The sequence below is a fragment of the Ictalurus punctatus genome, chromosome 4 (assembly GCF_001660625.3).
Source record: "Ictalurus punctatus breed USDA103 chromosome 4, Coco_2.0, whole genome shotgun sequence".
NCBI lineage: Eukaryota > Metazoa > Chordata > Actinopteri > Siluriformes > Ictaluridae > Ictalurus > Ictalurus punctatus.
In genome coordinates, this window is record NC_071284.1 from 10,650,317 (window position 1) to 10,667,500 (window position 17,184).

Here is a 17,184-nt window from a genome sequence, read left to right on the forward strand (position 1 = left end):
GGATATAGTCTAATCTTGGACATCCAAAACTCTACACAGACTGCATCCCGATTGAAGACTGAAGCAGGGGCCATGGAGCTGAGAGTAATTACTGCGCTGTCATTTGTATTTTAATATCCATGGTAAGCTTCTGCTGGCTTGTGGCTGGAAAAAGCCCTGCTTGGCCAAAAATAAACATAATGTCATGTAATGTAGATCTGTAAATTGTAATGAGAATTGGGGCCATGAATGGATTCACATGGTCAGCAACAATACTCTAATAGGCTGTGGCATTCAAGTGATGACTGCTTGGTATTAAGGTTCAAAGTGGGGCAAGAAAACATTCCCCACACTATTACCCCACCTCCAGCAGCCTGAGCTATTGACACAGGGCAGGGTGGGTCATAAATTCATGATGTTGGTACCCAAAACTGACCCTAACATCTGTGTGCCTCAACACAAAGTGAGATTCATCAGACCACACTACATTTTCCAGTTTTGGTGAGCCTGTGCCTGCTTCAGCTTTCTGTTTGCTGACAGACGTGGTTTTCTGCTTTTGTAGCCCATCTGCTTAAAATCTCAACGTATTGTGCATTCTGGGATGCTTTTCTGCTCACCACAAGTGTACAGAGTGGTTATCTGAGTTTCTGTAGCATTTTAGCCAGCTCGAACCAGTCTGCCCATTCCCCATTGACCTCTCATCAACAAGGCGTTACTGTCGTAGCTTGCACATAGCAGTGGTTTTGTTGAATTCGAAATATTTCTCACACACGTGCGCGTGCACCACATAGTGCACATCAGTTGTCGGGTGCATGGATCTACGACAGCAGTACCGGTTTTTAACTGCTGAACTTTTGGATTTGTGCCGGATCTACACTCGTAAATCTCCCCTAATCTCTGTCTGCGGTGCTGCATCTGAACCCTACGCACTCAGTCAGGTATAAAAGCTGTTGCTACGCGAGAGATGGATGCTAGATGGCGCTAAAAGCTATTACAATTCCCGGCTATTAAAAGTCGCTGCTTGTCCTTTAAATGATTCGGTGTCGCCTGCTACATGCTACAGCGCACGCCTACCTCGAGTTTCTCCCGCACGATTGTTTGCTCATCTTCCAGTGCAGGTTCCTGGTTGTTCAGACTTCCGAAAGTCCGCTCTGTCCGTGTTGCCAGTTCTTCTGCACGAGTCTGCGCAGTGTGTGGAGGAGGAACAGCGAGTGAAGCGCGAGGAGCGCAGTCGGACATGATGCGCGCGGAGCTCAGACAAGAGCCACCATGGTGAAGAAGAGACCCAGAGCGCGAGGATTTGTGTTCAGCGTGAAGCTAAAGAGATGCACAGTGCATGAAAAACCCGGAGAACTCGGGGGCGATTTGGTTTTACTGGTCTGAGCGGAAAACTCGGCGGAAATCAGCATAGGAGAGCAGCAGGAACAGTTTTTTTTCTGCTTATGGAGAATCTCAGCAATCTGGAATACATGATGAAGTTCAAGCCCAATCAGACGAGGACGTACGACGGCGAAGGCTTTAAAAAACGGGCCGCGTGTTTGTGCTTCAAGAACGACCGGGAAGACGAGGTAGGCTCTGTGTTCAACACTGTTGATTAACGACCGATTACGGTTTTTTCCTGCACTTAACGACTTCAGCTCTTCAACCTTGTACAATCCCTTAACGGTAAGATACTTGCGATGTAATTGATATACACAAATATACTATACACCCTGATATACTCTCCAATATATATTGGAGCGTATATCAGGGTGTATAGTATATTTTTTTGTGTGTGTGTGTATGTATATATGTGTGTGTGTATGTATATATTTGTGTGTGTATGTATATATGTGTGTGCGCTGTAATATACACTCTGATACATCCCGATATATGCTCTAATATATACTCTGATAGACCCCGATATACTCTCTAATATACACCCCGATACACCAAGATGTACGCTCTACTATACACCCCGATGTACGCTCTACTATACACCCCGATGTACGCTCTACTATACACCCCGATGTACGCTCTACTATACACCCCGATGTACGCTCTAATATACACCCCGATGTACGCTCTACTATACGCCCCGATGTACGCTCTACTATACGCCCCGATGTACGCTCTACTATACGCCCCGATGTACGCTCTACTATACGCCCCGATGTACGCTCTAATATACGCCCCGATGTACGCTCTACTATACGCCCCGATGTACGCTCTAATATACGCCCCGATGTACGCTCTACTATACACCCCGATGTACGCTCTACTATACGCCCCGATGTACGCTCTAATATACGCCCCGATGTACGCTCTACTATACGCCCCGATGTACGCTCTACTATACGCCCCGATGTACGCTCTACTATACGCCCCGATGTACGCTCTACTATACGCCCCGATGTACGCTCTACTATACGCCCCGATGTACGCTCTACTATACGCCCCGATGTACGCTCTACTATACGCCCCGATGTACGCTCTACTATACGCCCCGATGTACGCTCTAATATACGCCCCGATGTACGCTCTACTATACGCCCCGATGTACGCTCTAATATACGCCCCGATGTACGCTCTAATATACGCCCCGATGTACGCTCTACTATACGCCCCGATGTACGCTCTTCTATACGCCCCGATGTACGCTCTAATATACGCCCCGATGTACGCTCTACTATACGCCCCGATGTACGCTCTACTATACGCCCCGATGTACGCTCTACTATACGCCCCGATGTACGCTCTACTATACGCCCCGATGTACGCTCTACTATACGCCCCGATGTACGCTCTACTATACGCCCCGATGTACGCTCTACTATACGCCCCGATGTACGCATAAAATATATATACCCCCGATATGCGCCAATATATACACTCTAAACACCCTGAAATACGTAAGGGTTAATCCACGGCTAGGTGTGCATCACAATGAAGTGCATTAAAAACATACAGTGCACACGTAGTCATGGATTATCCCCCTTATACCATGGTCACTTGTCAGTATTGACAAGTTAAAGCTGTCATTGTTGTTTGCAAAATTTTATACAATTAATGATAAATAAATAATTCATTTATTTTTGTTGTTAAAAAAAACTGTTACTTTTCATTAGTTATTTTAGATACATTAGATGTATATACACCGATCTAAATCATACACCGAGATAAAGTAGTGTGATGAGCTTACGTTTATTTGAATTAATTATAATAAATCGTTATTAGAGCGAGAGAGATTGTGCATGTGTGAATTACCTGTCTGTGCCACGTCTCCACTAAGAATGAAGCCTTAACTGTATGTTACTATGGTTACAGTTGTTTATAAGTGGCGCATTTATTTAGACCAGTGATTAAACTGACTGGAACTACCTGTGCATTACACGGTTTGAACACACACCTTCCAGCCAATCAGAATCGAGTATTCAGACAGATCATGGTATAAATCTAAATATACAATCTGATACACATCCTGATATACACCATATGGCCACAGGTTTGTGGACACCTGACCATCTGACCCATATGCAATTTTGAGAGTCCAGTTCCAGATGTAGTCCCTTCTTTGCTGTTATAATAATCTGCAGTCTTCTAGGAAGGCTTTCCACTAGATTTTGGAATGTGTCTGTGGGGATTTATGCACATTCAGCCACAAAAGCATTAGTAAGGCCAGGTACTGTCAGCATTTAAATTCATCCTAAAGCTGTTAGTGGGGTTGAGATCAGGGGTCTGTGCAGGCCACTTCACTTCTTCCATTCCATCCTTGGCAAACCATGTCTTTTATGGAGCTCGCTTTGTGTATAGGAGCATTATCTTGCTGGAATGGGTTTGGGTCTTTTAGTTTTGGTGAAGGGAAACTATTATAAAAGTATGTTTCCAACTTCGTGGCAACAGTTTGGGGAAGTACCACATATGGTTGTGATGGTCAGGTGTAGGGTTATTACAGTTTTAAAAAAATATTGCTAGTTTTTATTTTTATATGGTTTGGTATTTTGGTTGTCAATTTCAGTTTAGATTCAGTTAGTTTTAATGGTGCATGAATAGTTTTGATTTTGTTTTATCTTTTGGAAATCATTACTTTTCGTTTGTATTTAGTTTTAGCATCACTTTAGATTTCAGTATCATGCTAATCATACTAAAAAACACTACTTCTTTTTTTTTTCCTTTTTTTTTTCTTTTCTTTTTTTTTTTAACCCAAATTGGGCACTATGTTTTCCTAACTATTTACATTGGGGTGGTTGAATTGAAGTGTGAATGGGTATGCTTCACGGTGTCATTACATCATTTCCCTCTCCTTATTTACCTTTCTATTTATCTACCCATCCATCCATCTATCCACCTAATCCATTTATTTACTGTCTACAAGCATTAATGTTCTAATGATTTTCATTAAAACAAGTTACACCGGGCATAATAACTTAATTTTTTGTTCGTTTTTGTTTTTCCAACATCATACTGTGTAAACTCTAGAGATTGTTGTGTGAGAAAATCGCAGATCACTAGTTTCTGAAATACTCTAACCAGCTTGTCAACCAGGCAATTGTCAAAGTAACTGATATCACCATTTTCCCCATTCTGACGTTTGATGTGAGCATTAAATGAATCTCTTGACCTGTATCTGCATGATTTTGTGCATTAATTGCATGAATGAGAAGGTGTACAGGTGTTCCTAATAAAGTGTATGGTTAGCATACGGTATACTTAATCGATCTCACATAGACGTCATATGCTGGAGAAAGTGGAAGAGGACATTGAATAACTTTGGAACTGAGATTCCACCCTTGTCTTTCAGTTCAGATCGCACATCCTTTCACTTTCGAATGGAGAAGAAAGCAATCCTCTTGATTTGTCATGTGATCATTTAAAAAAAAAAAACGTGTGCGATTGCACATATGCACAGAATAATAGAAATAATTTTGCAACCATTGAGCAGATACTTTGATATATAACTCATGGTCATGACCAGAATGTTTCTAGCTTAGATTTTGAAAACTCCGGTTTGAGGATCATTTATCATGATGTATTTTTGGAAAAGTTGTTGAGCGAATTTGCTTGGTCACCTAATCAGAAATATAGAGATCAGTGAAGTCTGTTTGATCAAAATAAAATAACCGTTACACATTTTCCCTTTTAAACGATGTGGCTATTGTAGCCTCCTTTTTTCTTTTACGACAAACACAAAGATGCATTCTGTTTTCTCCAACTTCTCTCTCTTTATTCTTCATTAGTGAGATTCACTCCGCATTAAAACCTACTCAAAGACAGGGGTCTTGAAAAGGGTTTAAACTACAGATTCAGTGCTTTGCATAAGTATTCACTCCCCTTGAATGTTTCCACATCATGTAGCGTTACAGCATGCAATTGAAATGGACTTGAGCAGGATTTTTACTCTGTAAGATATTATAGCTATGTCTAACATTTGAAGGAGCAATTAAAAAAAAAAAAAGTATAAACGCAGATGTTCAAGGTGGGCGAATACTTGCGCAAGGCGACGCATTTCATTTAAAGAAGACTACACAAATAATTTCACTGTTTTTAGCCTGAGCCAATTCTTTGCATGATGGGTGTTTGCATGCTTACTCTAAGTATTTCAGTGTCATTTCAGCCTAAATTTTTGCTCCACAGGAGTTATTTTTGAATCTAATGAATGTCCTTCAGAGTCTGTTTAGTCTGCTCAGTGTTTATCTTCAAATTACATTCAAGACATGGATGCTGCAAGCTCCGAATTAAAATAACCTCAGAACTTCTTTCAGCTACTTTTAGGAACATCGCATAACATTCACAATGATCTTATTTATGCAGTTCAACATTGCAATTGTGGATCTTGCGCAATTATAACACGCCCTGCAGGATATGGTTCATAACATCACCACCACATGGGCTGAAAAATGTAGCGCATAACTGAAGTATTTACAGTTTGGCTGTGTGAAGCATGGTGTTCACATGTGAAAGACAAGGCTATTCCACTTGTTGCACTCATAGTACATATACGTTTAAGTTGAGACTTAAGATATGAAAGCATGTCAAGCTGTTCATTTTTCAAACTAAGCATTCCGTGGCATTTCACTACAGGAATGAGTCTTGATTATTTAAGACAAGGACACTGTGAGAGTCCTGGAGCTTGTTCAACATAGTGGACACGGTCTTCTCCATGTGATCGTGAGAAGGAAGGGGCAACGAGGGGAAGCAAGTTACACCATGTGCCAAAGCACTAAGTGACCCATCAGCAGCAATTTATAGAACTGGAATGAAAGCGCTTGCCGTCGCCTGACCGAATTCCTTTACCCGTTCTTTTCACTTCTCTTCTCTCAGGAGGAAAGGCGAAAGAAGTCACACTGAACATCTGATCCTTTGTCACATCTCCCACTTTCCACTTTCTAACACACACCTACTTTCTTATTTAATCCACTGCTGATAAGGTTGCATGCCACTTCTAGCTAGAGCATTGCAAGTACGTCACGCCGTTCCAGTTGGCCGCACTCTAGACTCGGTGCAGGTGCGAGTGACATGGATTCACTACATTCGATGTATTAAATTAATGTCATTTAAAAAGACCTTTCTCTCCCAACTTCCACTGTGTCATTTGATGAGGAGAAGAGATGGAGCCAGAGGTAGCAACTTATACTACTACATCAGAGGCATTTTCTCACTCGTACTTTAACCGATCACTGTACGAAGTCGGATTCAGCAAGATTTATTTGATAGTATGTGCACGTTCATTCATCTAATTATCCGATTTTGTCAAGTTACTCAAATGATCATGTAAACAGTATACTACATCTTGGGTCAGAAAAAGATTCAACCCAAACACTTAGATTTGAACCCAATAATCCAATTATTCAGCACACGCGCAGTCTAAAAATAACGTTCTCTGGTTTAAGATATCAGAGTATGCTATTTGCATGACCATTTGATAACTAATGAGATGAGATTAGTTAAATGTGCTTGCAGATGTCGTTTCTGTTGCCTTTAGTCTACTCAAATGGTCATGCAAATAGCATATGACATCTTAGATCCGAGAAAGGCATTATCATATTTCAAGAAATTCAGTAACGACATCCAGATTTTAACCAAATAATCAGGTCATTCAGCACACACACTAATAATATAATATAATAATGTAATGTAATATAATATGTAAAATATATATTAGTTTCAAATAGCTGGGGTTAAAGAACAACCAGAACTGCTGGGTAACTATTGTACAGAACAGATGTAGATCTAAACCAGCACAGTGTTGTTTAATACCCAAGATTAGACCAAGAAGTTAAAAATCTTGTGAAGTAAACTAAGCTAAATAATAAAAGGTGCTAATTTTCCTTTCAGATACAGGAGGTGGAAGCATTATGCGTAGCATCCGCAGCTCAATTGCCCCTTTTGACAACTGTGGGATAAACCTTTCTCATAAAATTATATCATAACGGTGGAGTGATTTTTAAAATCCTAAGCTAATAACCACATTTACAAATGATGCTACAATTAATCAAGTATCTTCTCCTGAAAATGGGAACCTTTTGTTGCAGTTTGTCTCCTGCTATGTGAAACTTTTAGATAAGAATAGGAATTGAAAATGGCATCATCCACTCATCCAAGATGAGTTTTTATAATCGTAACAGCCGGTGTTGGTCAGATAGCTAACCAGAAAGAAACTTTTAGGCTGTATTAATATACTTGGTCTATAATGTTCCTACACATGCTAGTCAGCTATCTAACAAGATCAAATGACACGGGGGAAATGGATTTGATTACCCTGCAGCCATAATGTAGTTAGCTAAGCTAATGCTAACTAAGAAAACAAGTTGCGTCTATAATATTTCTACTGTTTAAGTGACATTTGTCCAAATTTTTTATTTGTACCCTTTTGTTTCTTATTAAAATTGGTAATTTTGTATGAGTGGTTTTATTACTGTGATATTTACTGGAATTTCTGTGTAGACCTCGGATTAGAAACCACGTATGTATCCTTAATCTATAATGCTTCATTCGCCTCGAATGTGGTAACGCGTCAACCTGTATAGTCAATGTTCTGGATTTAACGAGCAAATGTCTGGCTGATGTTGTCTGATCTAAAGGAATGCTTGTGCGTACAGTATAACTTATTTAATGTTAAGAAGTGCTACTTTGACATCACTCCATAAGCTGGGAACTTGTATATGTAAGGGGATTATGTCAAGATGTTGAACAGGGATTTCAAGTTGAGGGGGTGTTTTCTTTGACACTTCCTGGAAAAGCTCTTCTGTGCAGCTGTAAGTACAGCATGTAAGGCTTACATCACAGAGTATCATATTGGTTTCAGATGTTGCTATCAAAGTATATTTATGAGGATGTGCTTAATCCTGTGTCACATGTCCTTGATAGTTTTTAATCCTGTTTAGTCAACCTTAACCGTATATATTTTCTTAATGTTTTTTTTTTTAAGTCAAGTTTTAGTTGATTCGAACTCTGAGCAATTTAGTCTTATCTTAGTCAAAGAAAACAGTAAGTGTTTGAGTCACTGAAAACTGTAGACATTTTTAGCCTTATTATTATTATTATTATTATTATTATTATTATTATTACCACCTTACTAGTTGTCTTAATATAGCTTAAAAAAAAACAATCTAACTTTACCACCAAGATGTTAACCTACCTCAGTCATTTTGTGGTTAGTTTTCATATGACACTTGAGGTTTGTTGTATTCTTTCCAGATATTGTGTGTCCACGTTGCTTCCCTTCCAATATAACAAAGCATTTGGGGTCTCCCCTCCCCCCGATTCATTATAGAGGAAATGGGCCCAAAAATCAGATATTCTCTTTCTCCCAAGTCCAACTGTTGCTGTCATTATTTAACGAATGTTATCTTGAAAGATACTCCCCACTGTGCTTGCTGCTCTCCGCTGCTGCTCATGCTCAAGAAAAAAAGAACAGAGACATTTACTCTCATCACAGAGGAATTCTGGGTATGTTGATCAGTTGTGGATTCACCTTTTAAGTTCTCCTAAAATCTGTAGTACTGGTTTCAGTCCAGCTATGTGTCTAGCGCAGATGTTTAGTAGTGAATGTCACACTCTGCTACGTGCCGCTACAGCATATATCCCCCTGAAGTCATGCCATAAACACGTTCTCTTTTTGACCCCTTGGGTTGTAATTGTATAACCTGCTAATGTATCAGGAGCAGTACATCAGAAAAGAGCTGTTTATGTGCAGTTAAATGGATTTTTCTTTTTTGTTTGATTTATTGTTAATTGTTTATTGTTATTGACGGAATAAATTTTTTTTGAACACCAGCTTATGAAAGGAAATGCAGTGCATTTTTATTTATTTATATACATGGTGTAAATGAGTTTGTTCTTAGTGGCATGCGGAAGGTTTGCACATAACATGTCACCCATTACAAAATTGCACATCAGCTCATGCTTAGGATTTCATAGCTGTTGTCTAAATCCGAATTGTGTCAAGGGATTCGTTACATATAGTTTGATTTGCATGACAAACTGGCAATAACGTGATAAGTTATAAAGTGATTAGTGGTAGGGATGCTGTAGTGCAGGGTGTTTTTTTTTGTTGTTGTTGTTTGTTTGTTTTTTGTTTTTTTATATATGAATGTATTCCTGGAAATGACTATACCACTTAAATGTGTTAATCATCATTATTTCTTGTTTATACCATAACACAGTTGAAGTCTCAGTTCTGATTCGTCAGAAGGAAAAGTTCTAAAAAGTTATTTAAAAAAAGTTAATTTGTTAACAGCAGTTCCGAGAGTAGTGCCAGATGAAAGGCAACTCATAGCTGTAAATGCACTTATTCTAGGTTTATACAGTGACCGCTAACTCAAATGTCTGGTATTGCAGACACTCACATACTTTAATAACATAACATGGCTACAGCTAAAAGACTTCAATAAAAAATATATAGAATTATTGCTAGAAAGGGAAGCTTTCTGTAAAAATGTAACTTTTTTGGAAGGATGTGTGTTTTCTGACAGGACATTTTGTGTTGCAGTTTATCAGTTGTATGACAAGTTGCCTTTTTGGTCGTCCATCCATCCATTTTATGTACCGCTTATCCTACACAGGGTCTCTGGGAGCCTGGAGCCTGTCTCAGGGGACTTGTGGCAAAACCCATCTCGGGGTACAATCCCACACTCTACGGGCAATTTGGAAATGCCAATCAGCCTACAGTGCACGTCTTTGGACTGGGGGAGGAAACCGGAGTACCCGGAGGAAACCCCCAGAAGTGTGGGGAGAACATGCAAACTCCATGCACACAGGGCGGAGGCAGGAATCGAACTCCCAACCCTGGAGGGGCGAGGCAAATGTGCTAACCACTAAACCGCCATGCCCTTTTTGGGTTCATTAACTGCAAAAGAGAAATCCTAATGAGGGAAAATCGTTTGTTTCACTGATTGTGATTCAGTTCATTTGATACGTGGTCATTCCTGTGAGAAAGCTGGATTTGAGAATGAAGCGTCCGTGCCATGTAATGTAACGTAACGTGAACGGGTCTGCAATTCTGAGATTGAAACTCGTATAGTGTGCACTTGGCATGTCTAACTGTACTGTTTTGCTTAACACAAGTGGACTGCTAATGCAACACAGTTTGGTAGCTTCTTTACAATTGGAAGTTAGTAGCTAGCAATAAATCAAGCAATCATTGGGTAAATTATTTAAATATTAATTGGAAAGGATAATGTTTTACCAGTTCTGTCCAGTTCTTCTGTCTTATTACTTATGCTGCATTCGTCTTACTCTAGAAGTGGGACGTCGGAGCTTGTATTTGACCTCCGTTCATTCGAGCGACAAAATGGGCGGTGGGGTGGATGCCTCCATGTTCGTCCTGTGACAAGTGTTAGATGGATTTATGTCCTCAAAACAGGTAACTGTAGAGTCAGTGCTTATAGATGAAGATGCAGATACGCCTGTATACTCATTGATCTGAAGCAAATAGTTGTATGCATAGCATAAGTTATTTTAAAGTAAAAAATACTATTTTTGTTTATTGTTGATGCTGTGAGCAGCTGTGTTGATTTGAGTTTGATGTCATGTGCTGAGGGTTGAAGAGACAGTCCCGGTTTTACAAATACAACTCCTAGCAAAAATGATGGACTCGCCACACTTGGAGGATGTTCACCTGGCTTTTTTACTTTGTAGCAAATAAACAAACCACAGATATAACACACACATTTTTTTGTTTAAAAGCTGAACATTCTGGCTTCGTGAAACATACCTCAAACAAGTTAAATGAAATTATTTTAATTAATGCCATAATTTTTTTTTTTCCAGATCAAGAGGAAAAAATTATGGAATCACTCAATGATGAGGAAACAATTATGTAATCACCTTGTAATTTGCATTTCTAAAACAAATACCAAATACCGGTGCAAGTCAAGAAATGCAAATTAGTCTGCAGTTAAAAGAGAGTGTTTACAGACCTTAAAAGAGTGCTTACAGACCGTAATCTTGGACTTTTTAAAAGGAAGCATGGCCCCAACAAAAGAGTTGTCTATTGATACAATGGAAAGGATTATAAAACTCCTTCAAGAAAGAAATCCAACATGGAGTGTGGCAAAAGATGTCAGTTGTTCCCAGTCAGCTGTGTCTAAAATTTGGTGCAAGAATAAACAAAATGGGGAGGTTATGAAAGGGAAACGAACGAGTAGACCAAGGAAGACGGTAAATGTCAGGATAGAAAACTCAAAGCAGTATGCCTAGAAAAAAGAAAATGCACAACAAAACAAATGAAAAACAAATGGGCAGAAACGGGAGTCAGTGTTTGTGACTGAAGTGTAAGAAATCGGCTGAATGAAATGGGATTTACGTATAGAAAAGCCAAACAAAAACCAGCACTAACACCTAAACAAAAGAAAACAAGCTTACATTGGGCTGAAGAGAAGCAATCATGGAGTGTGGATGATTGGATGAAAGTGATATTCAGTGATGAATCACGAATCTGCGTTGGCCAAGGAGATGGTGCTGGAAGTTTTATCTGGTGCCGTTCTAATGAAACATATAAAGATGACTGCCTGAAGAAAACAATCAAATTCCCCACTCATTTATGATATGGGGCTTCATATCAGGTAAAGGACCAGGGAAGAACTCAACAGTCAGTGCACATTGAATGAGGTGTACATTTGAAATTTTGGACAGTTTTCTCATTCCATGGATAGAAAATAGGTTGATGAAGTCATTATTCAGAGCGATAATGCGTCTTGCTACAGAGCAAAAAGTGTTAAAGCCTTTCTTCAGGAAAGGCGTGTCAACTCAATGACATGACAGTCCATATCTCAATCTGATTGGTCCATGACAAGGCTCCATCCTGCAAAGCGGATCTGTCAACCTCTGTTCAAGAAAGTTGTAACCAGCTTGATAGGGAATATTATTTTTCATTAGTGAAGTTCGCGTCTCAAAGAATTCAGGCCGTCATGAAAGCCTGAGGAGGAGAACCAAAGTACTAATTGTGATATTTATTTTATTTTCTTTGTTGATGATGATTCCAACATTGTGTAATTCCATAAACTTTTCCTCTACTTGATCTAGAAAAAAATATGCTATTAATTAAAACAGTTTAATTTTATTTGTTTGAGGTATGTTTCATGAAGCCAGAATGTTCAGATATTAAACAAAATTGTTTTGTGGCATTGTTCTGTGACTTGTTTATTTGCTATGAAGTTAAAAAAGCCGGGTGAACATCATCTAAGTGTGGTGATTCCATTATTTGTGCCAGGGGTAGTAGGAATTGACAGGTTTTTCTTTTTCTTTGTCTCTTCCTCCTTCCCCGACCCTGTTCATGTCACAGTGTAATTAGAAAAGTGGATTTTCATTTTGTTCTCGGAGTGCATAGATAATTGATAGGTGCTCCATCTTAATTTTATTTTTATTATTTGTTGGTTTTTTAAAATTTATTTATTTATTTATTTATTTATTTATTTTACTGGGACAGAATATACTTGGGCTTTTATCAGTATACTCGGGCACAGCACCAAAGTATCACTTGTGTGTGTGGGGAAACACTGGATCACTATCCCTGAATGCCTACATTACACGGATGGTTTTAGCTCCTTGTTAGAGGGAGGAAATGACTGGTAGTCCTAGTATAGAGAGATGAGAATAGAATACAGAGAGATTGGTGTCGGTGCAGTTGAACTTGTCCATTAAAGAGGGAGAGAGTTATGATTCCGCCCTTAACCTATAGTGACCTATGAAATCGGAGACCCATGCCTTGAAATCTTTTGGGGGGGAGGGTTATTTTTATTTTATTTTTTTCCAAATCCGTAACTTTGACGCCATTAAAATTGTTTTTTTTTACTCAAAAGTCAATGTAAATGAAAATGCTGTAAGACCACAGCTAAGCAATAGTTAATAGGGTAAATAACTCTGAGCACAGAATATGTCAAATAAAATCTAACATTTTGTACCTTTGCCTCATATTCATATTTTTTTGCCCAAACACATTGGAAAAATCAATATTTATTTATTTAATAATATTTATTGATTGCCTCAGCAAATACAAGTAGTGTTTCCACTGTTCTAGAGAAGAAAGTATCATATAGTTTTTAATTACTGATCAGTTTATGTAACTTCACTTTTCTGAAATGCCCAGATGTTGTGTCACTCCGACACACCCACTCATACATGTTAATGAACCATGACCTTGTCTCACTGTCTATTGGATTTGTGACAAAAAGACACACCTTGCAAATGAATGCACCATCTGGGTGGGTGCTGGGTGGTTCATAATAACACACGGCATTATGATCTTTTTATAGTAAGATACTAGGAATGTAATAACGCACAAAATTCAAATTCGATCGATAAGTGGTGTTTCATTAGGATGCATTTCATTAGATCACTAGTAACTGTTGTCTGAATATGTTCATTTTCAGTTGATTTAAAATATTCAATGTTCTAAAAGTACAATAATTGAAACCTAATGATTGTGTGTGATCCATTCTGACTCTTGGCAGCATAACTGTCTCTGGGTGACATGTCTAAGGCATGATGCTTTTCATATTCTTCTGTTAGTTAGATTTATTGTCGGTCATGTAACTCTGTGTAGCCCTAGATGTGTTTTTTGAATCCCGCATTCTTCACTACTGAATATGAACTTCCCAATCGCAGTAGTGATTTCTCTAGAATGAATCACAGAGAAAAAGCTGGCTGAATGCAGGAGGGTATTAGATGCATGTTTGCGGTATTAGTGCACTTATATTTGGTGGATTCTGTATACTGTAATGTTTCAGCCCACCACTCGCTGGCCATCAGTGTCATGACTTACCGGGAAGCCAATGTACTCCCATACCCCAGATCTTCAAGACTTTATGGAATCTTCCAGCTCCTGCTTGTTGCTGAATGCAGTATGTAGTATCTAGTATGATAGCATGTTGACTCATGGAAAAACAACAGGCTTAGGAGAAACTCCCTGAAACCTCTCCTGATTTGAAAGTTACTTTTTCAGAACCATGGGCTTGATTTAATTTTAATACGACTCATCCAGCAAGTAAGAAAAGAGCCAAGGACAACATCAAAGGACCTAAAGACAATACAGAAGAAATCAGGATGGGGCAAATACTTTTTCACAGCACTGTAGTGATAGCTGAAATTTTATGCAAACTGTCATGAGGGAAGAATACACAAATAGAACTTCAGGTCAGATAAGGCTCATATCCAGCTTAACAGCTTAAAAACAGTTTTTCTCAGAGATGGACATTTAAACCCCTCTTTACCACTTTTACTGAAGCTCTGATTGTTTTCATTCGACGTGTACTGAATGTACTGAAACTATACTCCGTGTATGAGTGTCATCAGTTTTGTCGTCTTGATAACATGATAATTTGGTAGTCATAGTATGCTTGACTGCTTAGTTGTGTGCTGACTTGACTCTTCCGTTTGTGTGTGTGTGTGTGTGTGTGTGTGTGTATGTGTGTATGTGTGTATGTGTGTATGTGTGTATGTGTGTGTGTGTGTGTGTGTGTGTGTGTGTGTGTATGTGTGTGTGTGTGTGTGTGTGTGTGTGTGTGTATGTGTGTGTGTGTGTGTGTGTGTATGTGTGTATGTGTGTATGTGTGTATGTGTGTGTGTGTGTGTGTGTGTGTGTGTTGTGGGTGATCAGGTGTTGCTTGTGAGCAGCAGCCGGCACCCGGATCAGTGGATCGTTCCAGGAGGCGGAATGGAGCCAGAGGAAGAGCCAGGTGGAACTGCTGTGAGAGAGGTCTATGAAGAGGTAAGCTGTCAGTCCTTTGAATTCAACCATAAAATAAAGATTGCTAGTAAATGTCCTGGATATTCATAAACTCAAGTGACATCCTGCCAAAGCCATTTTCCTTCCTCAGTCCAAATACCGTTTCAGAGCCTGTCAGTATCACATTTCCCTGTTTATTGCTGTGTGTAAACGTGATTGGTATGTGGAAATTTAAACTGGCGCCAAGGCATTAGTATTTGTCTTGGACTAAAATTGGATTGGCCCAAGAATATTCCCGGTATATTACTGACTTCATGTCATGTACTTGTTGGCAGCTTGGTACTGCCAATTTTCATAAGGGTGTTATCGTAACAGAATACTACAACATTGACCACAGCAACGAAGACTGCTTGGAGTTAAGCATGTGACATGGCAGGTTGCATTCCTGTGAGCTTTTGCCCATACCTTCAGAACCATTTTAAGTATGAAATTCATACCCATACCGCTGGTGCTAAGAATTAAATTAGTCACCAGTAATTACCCTTTACATCCAAATTTGTCCCTTCATTTTTATGCTTTAAGTCTATATACTTATATTCCTAATTGTTTTGTATTGAGTTTATAACACAAGGCTGTAGATGTCATGATGTTTGAGTGTATGCAAGTTAGAGTAATGAATTTCTGAGTGTGGGCTTTCTGTGCACGTCAGATTTTGTCTTAACTTCTAAAACACTGACTTGATGCATGCTTCCTAAAGACAAGAGATGATGTCTGTAAGTAACCAGCAGCCAGGGTAATGAGTGGTGCAATTGAATAAGAAAGCATTGTCCTTTCTCCTTGACCCAAGTTTGAATTAAGATTACGATGCAGCCTCCGTGGCTAGGAGTCCGAGTACAGCTGCCATTGGCAAGCCCACATACAGTCACCTCCGAACATATTGGACTGGCAATTTTGTTTTTGCTAAACAACTTAAGAAGTTTGGGTTTGAATTCAAAACATGAATGAGACGATGGTTCAGAATTTCAGCTTTCATTTCCTGATATTTACATCTAGATGTGTTAACCCAAACAACATGGCACTTTGTTTGAACCCACCCATTTTTCAAATGGTCAAAAATTTTGGAACATGTGACTGACAGGTGTTTCTTGCTGCCCAGGTGTGCCCTGTTAGATTGAGTGTTTAAACAGTTAATAGTTTTGAATATCTGTTGTTGGTTTGAGCCCTGGGTTTCCATGTGAAGACTGCATTTGTTGTTAAAAAGGATAAACCAACATTAAGACCAGAGAGCTGCCTATTGGAGAAAAAGCAATTTTGAAGCTGAGAAAAATTCCTCATTACACAAGCATTGGGCATAGCCAATACAACAATTTGGAATGTCCTGAAAAATAAAGAAACCACTACTGTACAAACAACCAGACATTGAACAGGTTGGATAAGGAAAACAGCAATTGATGACACACACATTGTGTGAGCTGTGAAGAAAAACCCAAAAACAACCGTCACTGACCTCACCAACAGCCTCCTCAGGGCAGGATTGAAGGTATCATAATCCACTATTCGAAGAAGACCATGAGAGCAGAAATGTAGAGGCCATACCAAAACATACAAACCACTCATCAGCAGTAAGAATCAGAAATCCAGATTGGAATTCGCAAAGAAATACAGAGATGAGCCACAAAAGTTCTCAAAACCAAGATTAACCTCTACCAAAGTGTGGAGAAGGAAAGGATCTGCTCATGATCCAAAACATACAAGCTCATCTGTGAAACATGGTGGAGGTAGTGTCATGGCTTGGGCTTGCTTGTCTGCTTCTGGAACAGACTCAGTAATCTTTATTGATGTAACTCATGATGGTAGCAGCAGATTGAATTCAGAAGTTTACAGAAATATTCTGTCTGCCAGTTTACAGAGAAATGCATCCAATCTAAGTGTGAGGAACAAGACAATGACCCAAAACACAATGACAACACAACAAAAGGGAAAAAGTTAGACTGGTCAAGTCAATCACCAGACCTTAACCCAATTGAGCATGCATTTCACCTCCTGAAGAGAGAACCGCC

At 39.2% G+C, this 17,184-nt stretch overlaps 1 protein-coding gene across 1 annotated transcript in view; it reads left to right on the top strand.

Moving 5' to 3' along the window:
• Positions 1 to 1,017: 1,017 nt before the first annotated feature.
• nudt4a (nudix (nucleoside diphosphate linked moiety X)-type motif 4a) overlaps positions 1,018 to 17,184 on the top strand; it is a 25,294-nt gene continuing 9,127 nt past the window's right edge. The window contains exons 1-2 of the mRNA XM_047152849.2: positions 1,018 to 1,547; positions 15,056 to 15,166. Of these exons, the coding sequence (XP_047008805.2) occupies positions 1,422 to 1,547; positions 15,056 to 15,166 (237 nt within the window). The 5' untranslated portion in view covers positions 1,018 to 1,421. The remainder of the gene's footprint in view (positions 1,548 to 15,055; positions 15,167 to 17,184) is intronic.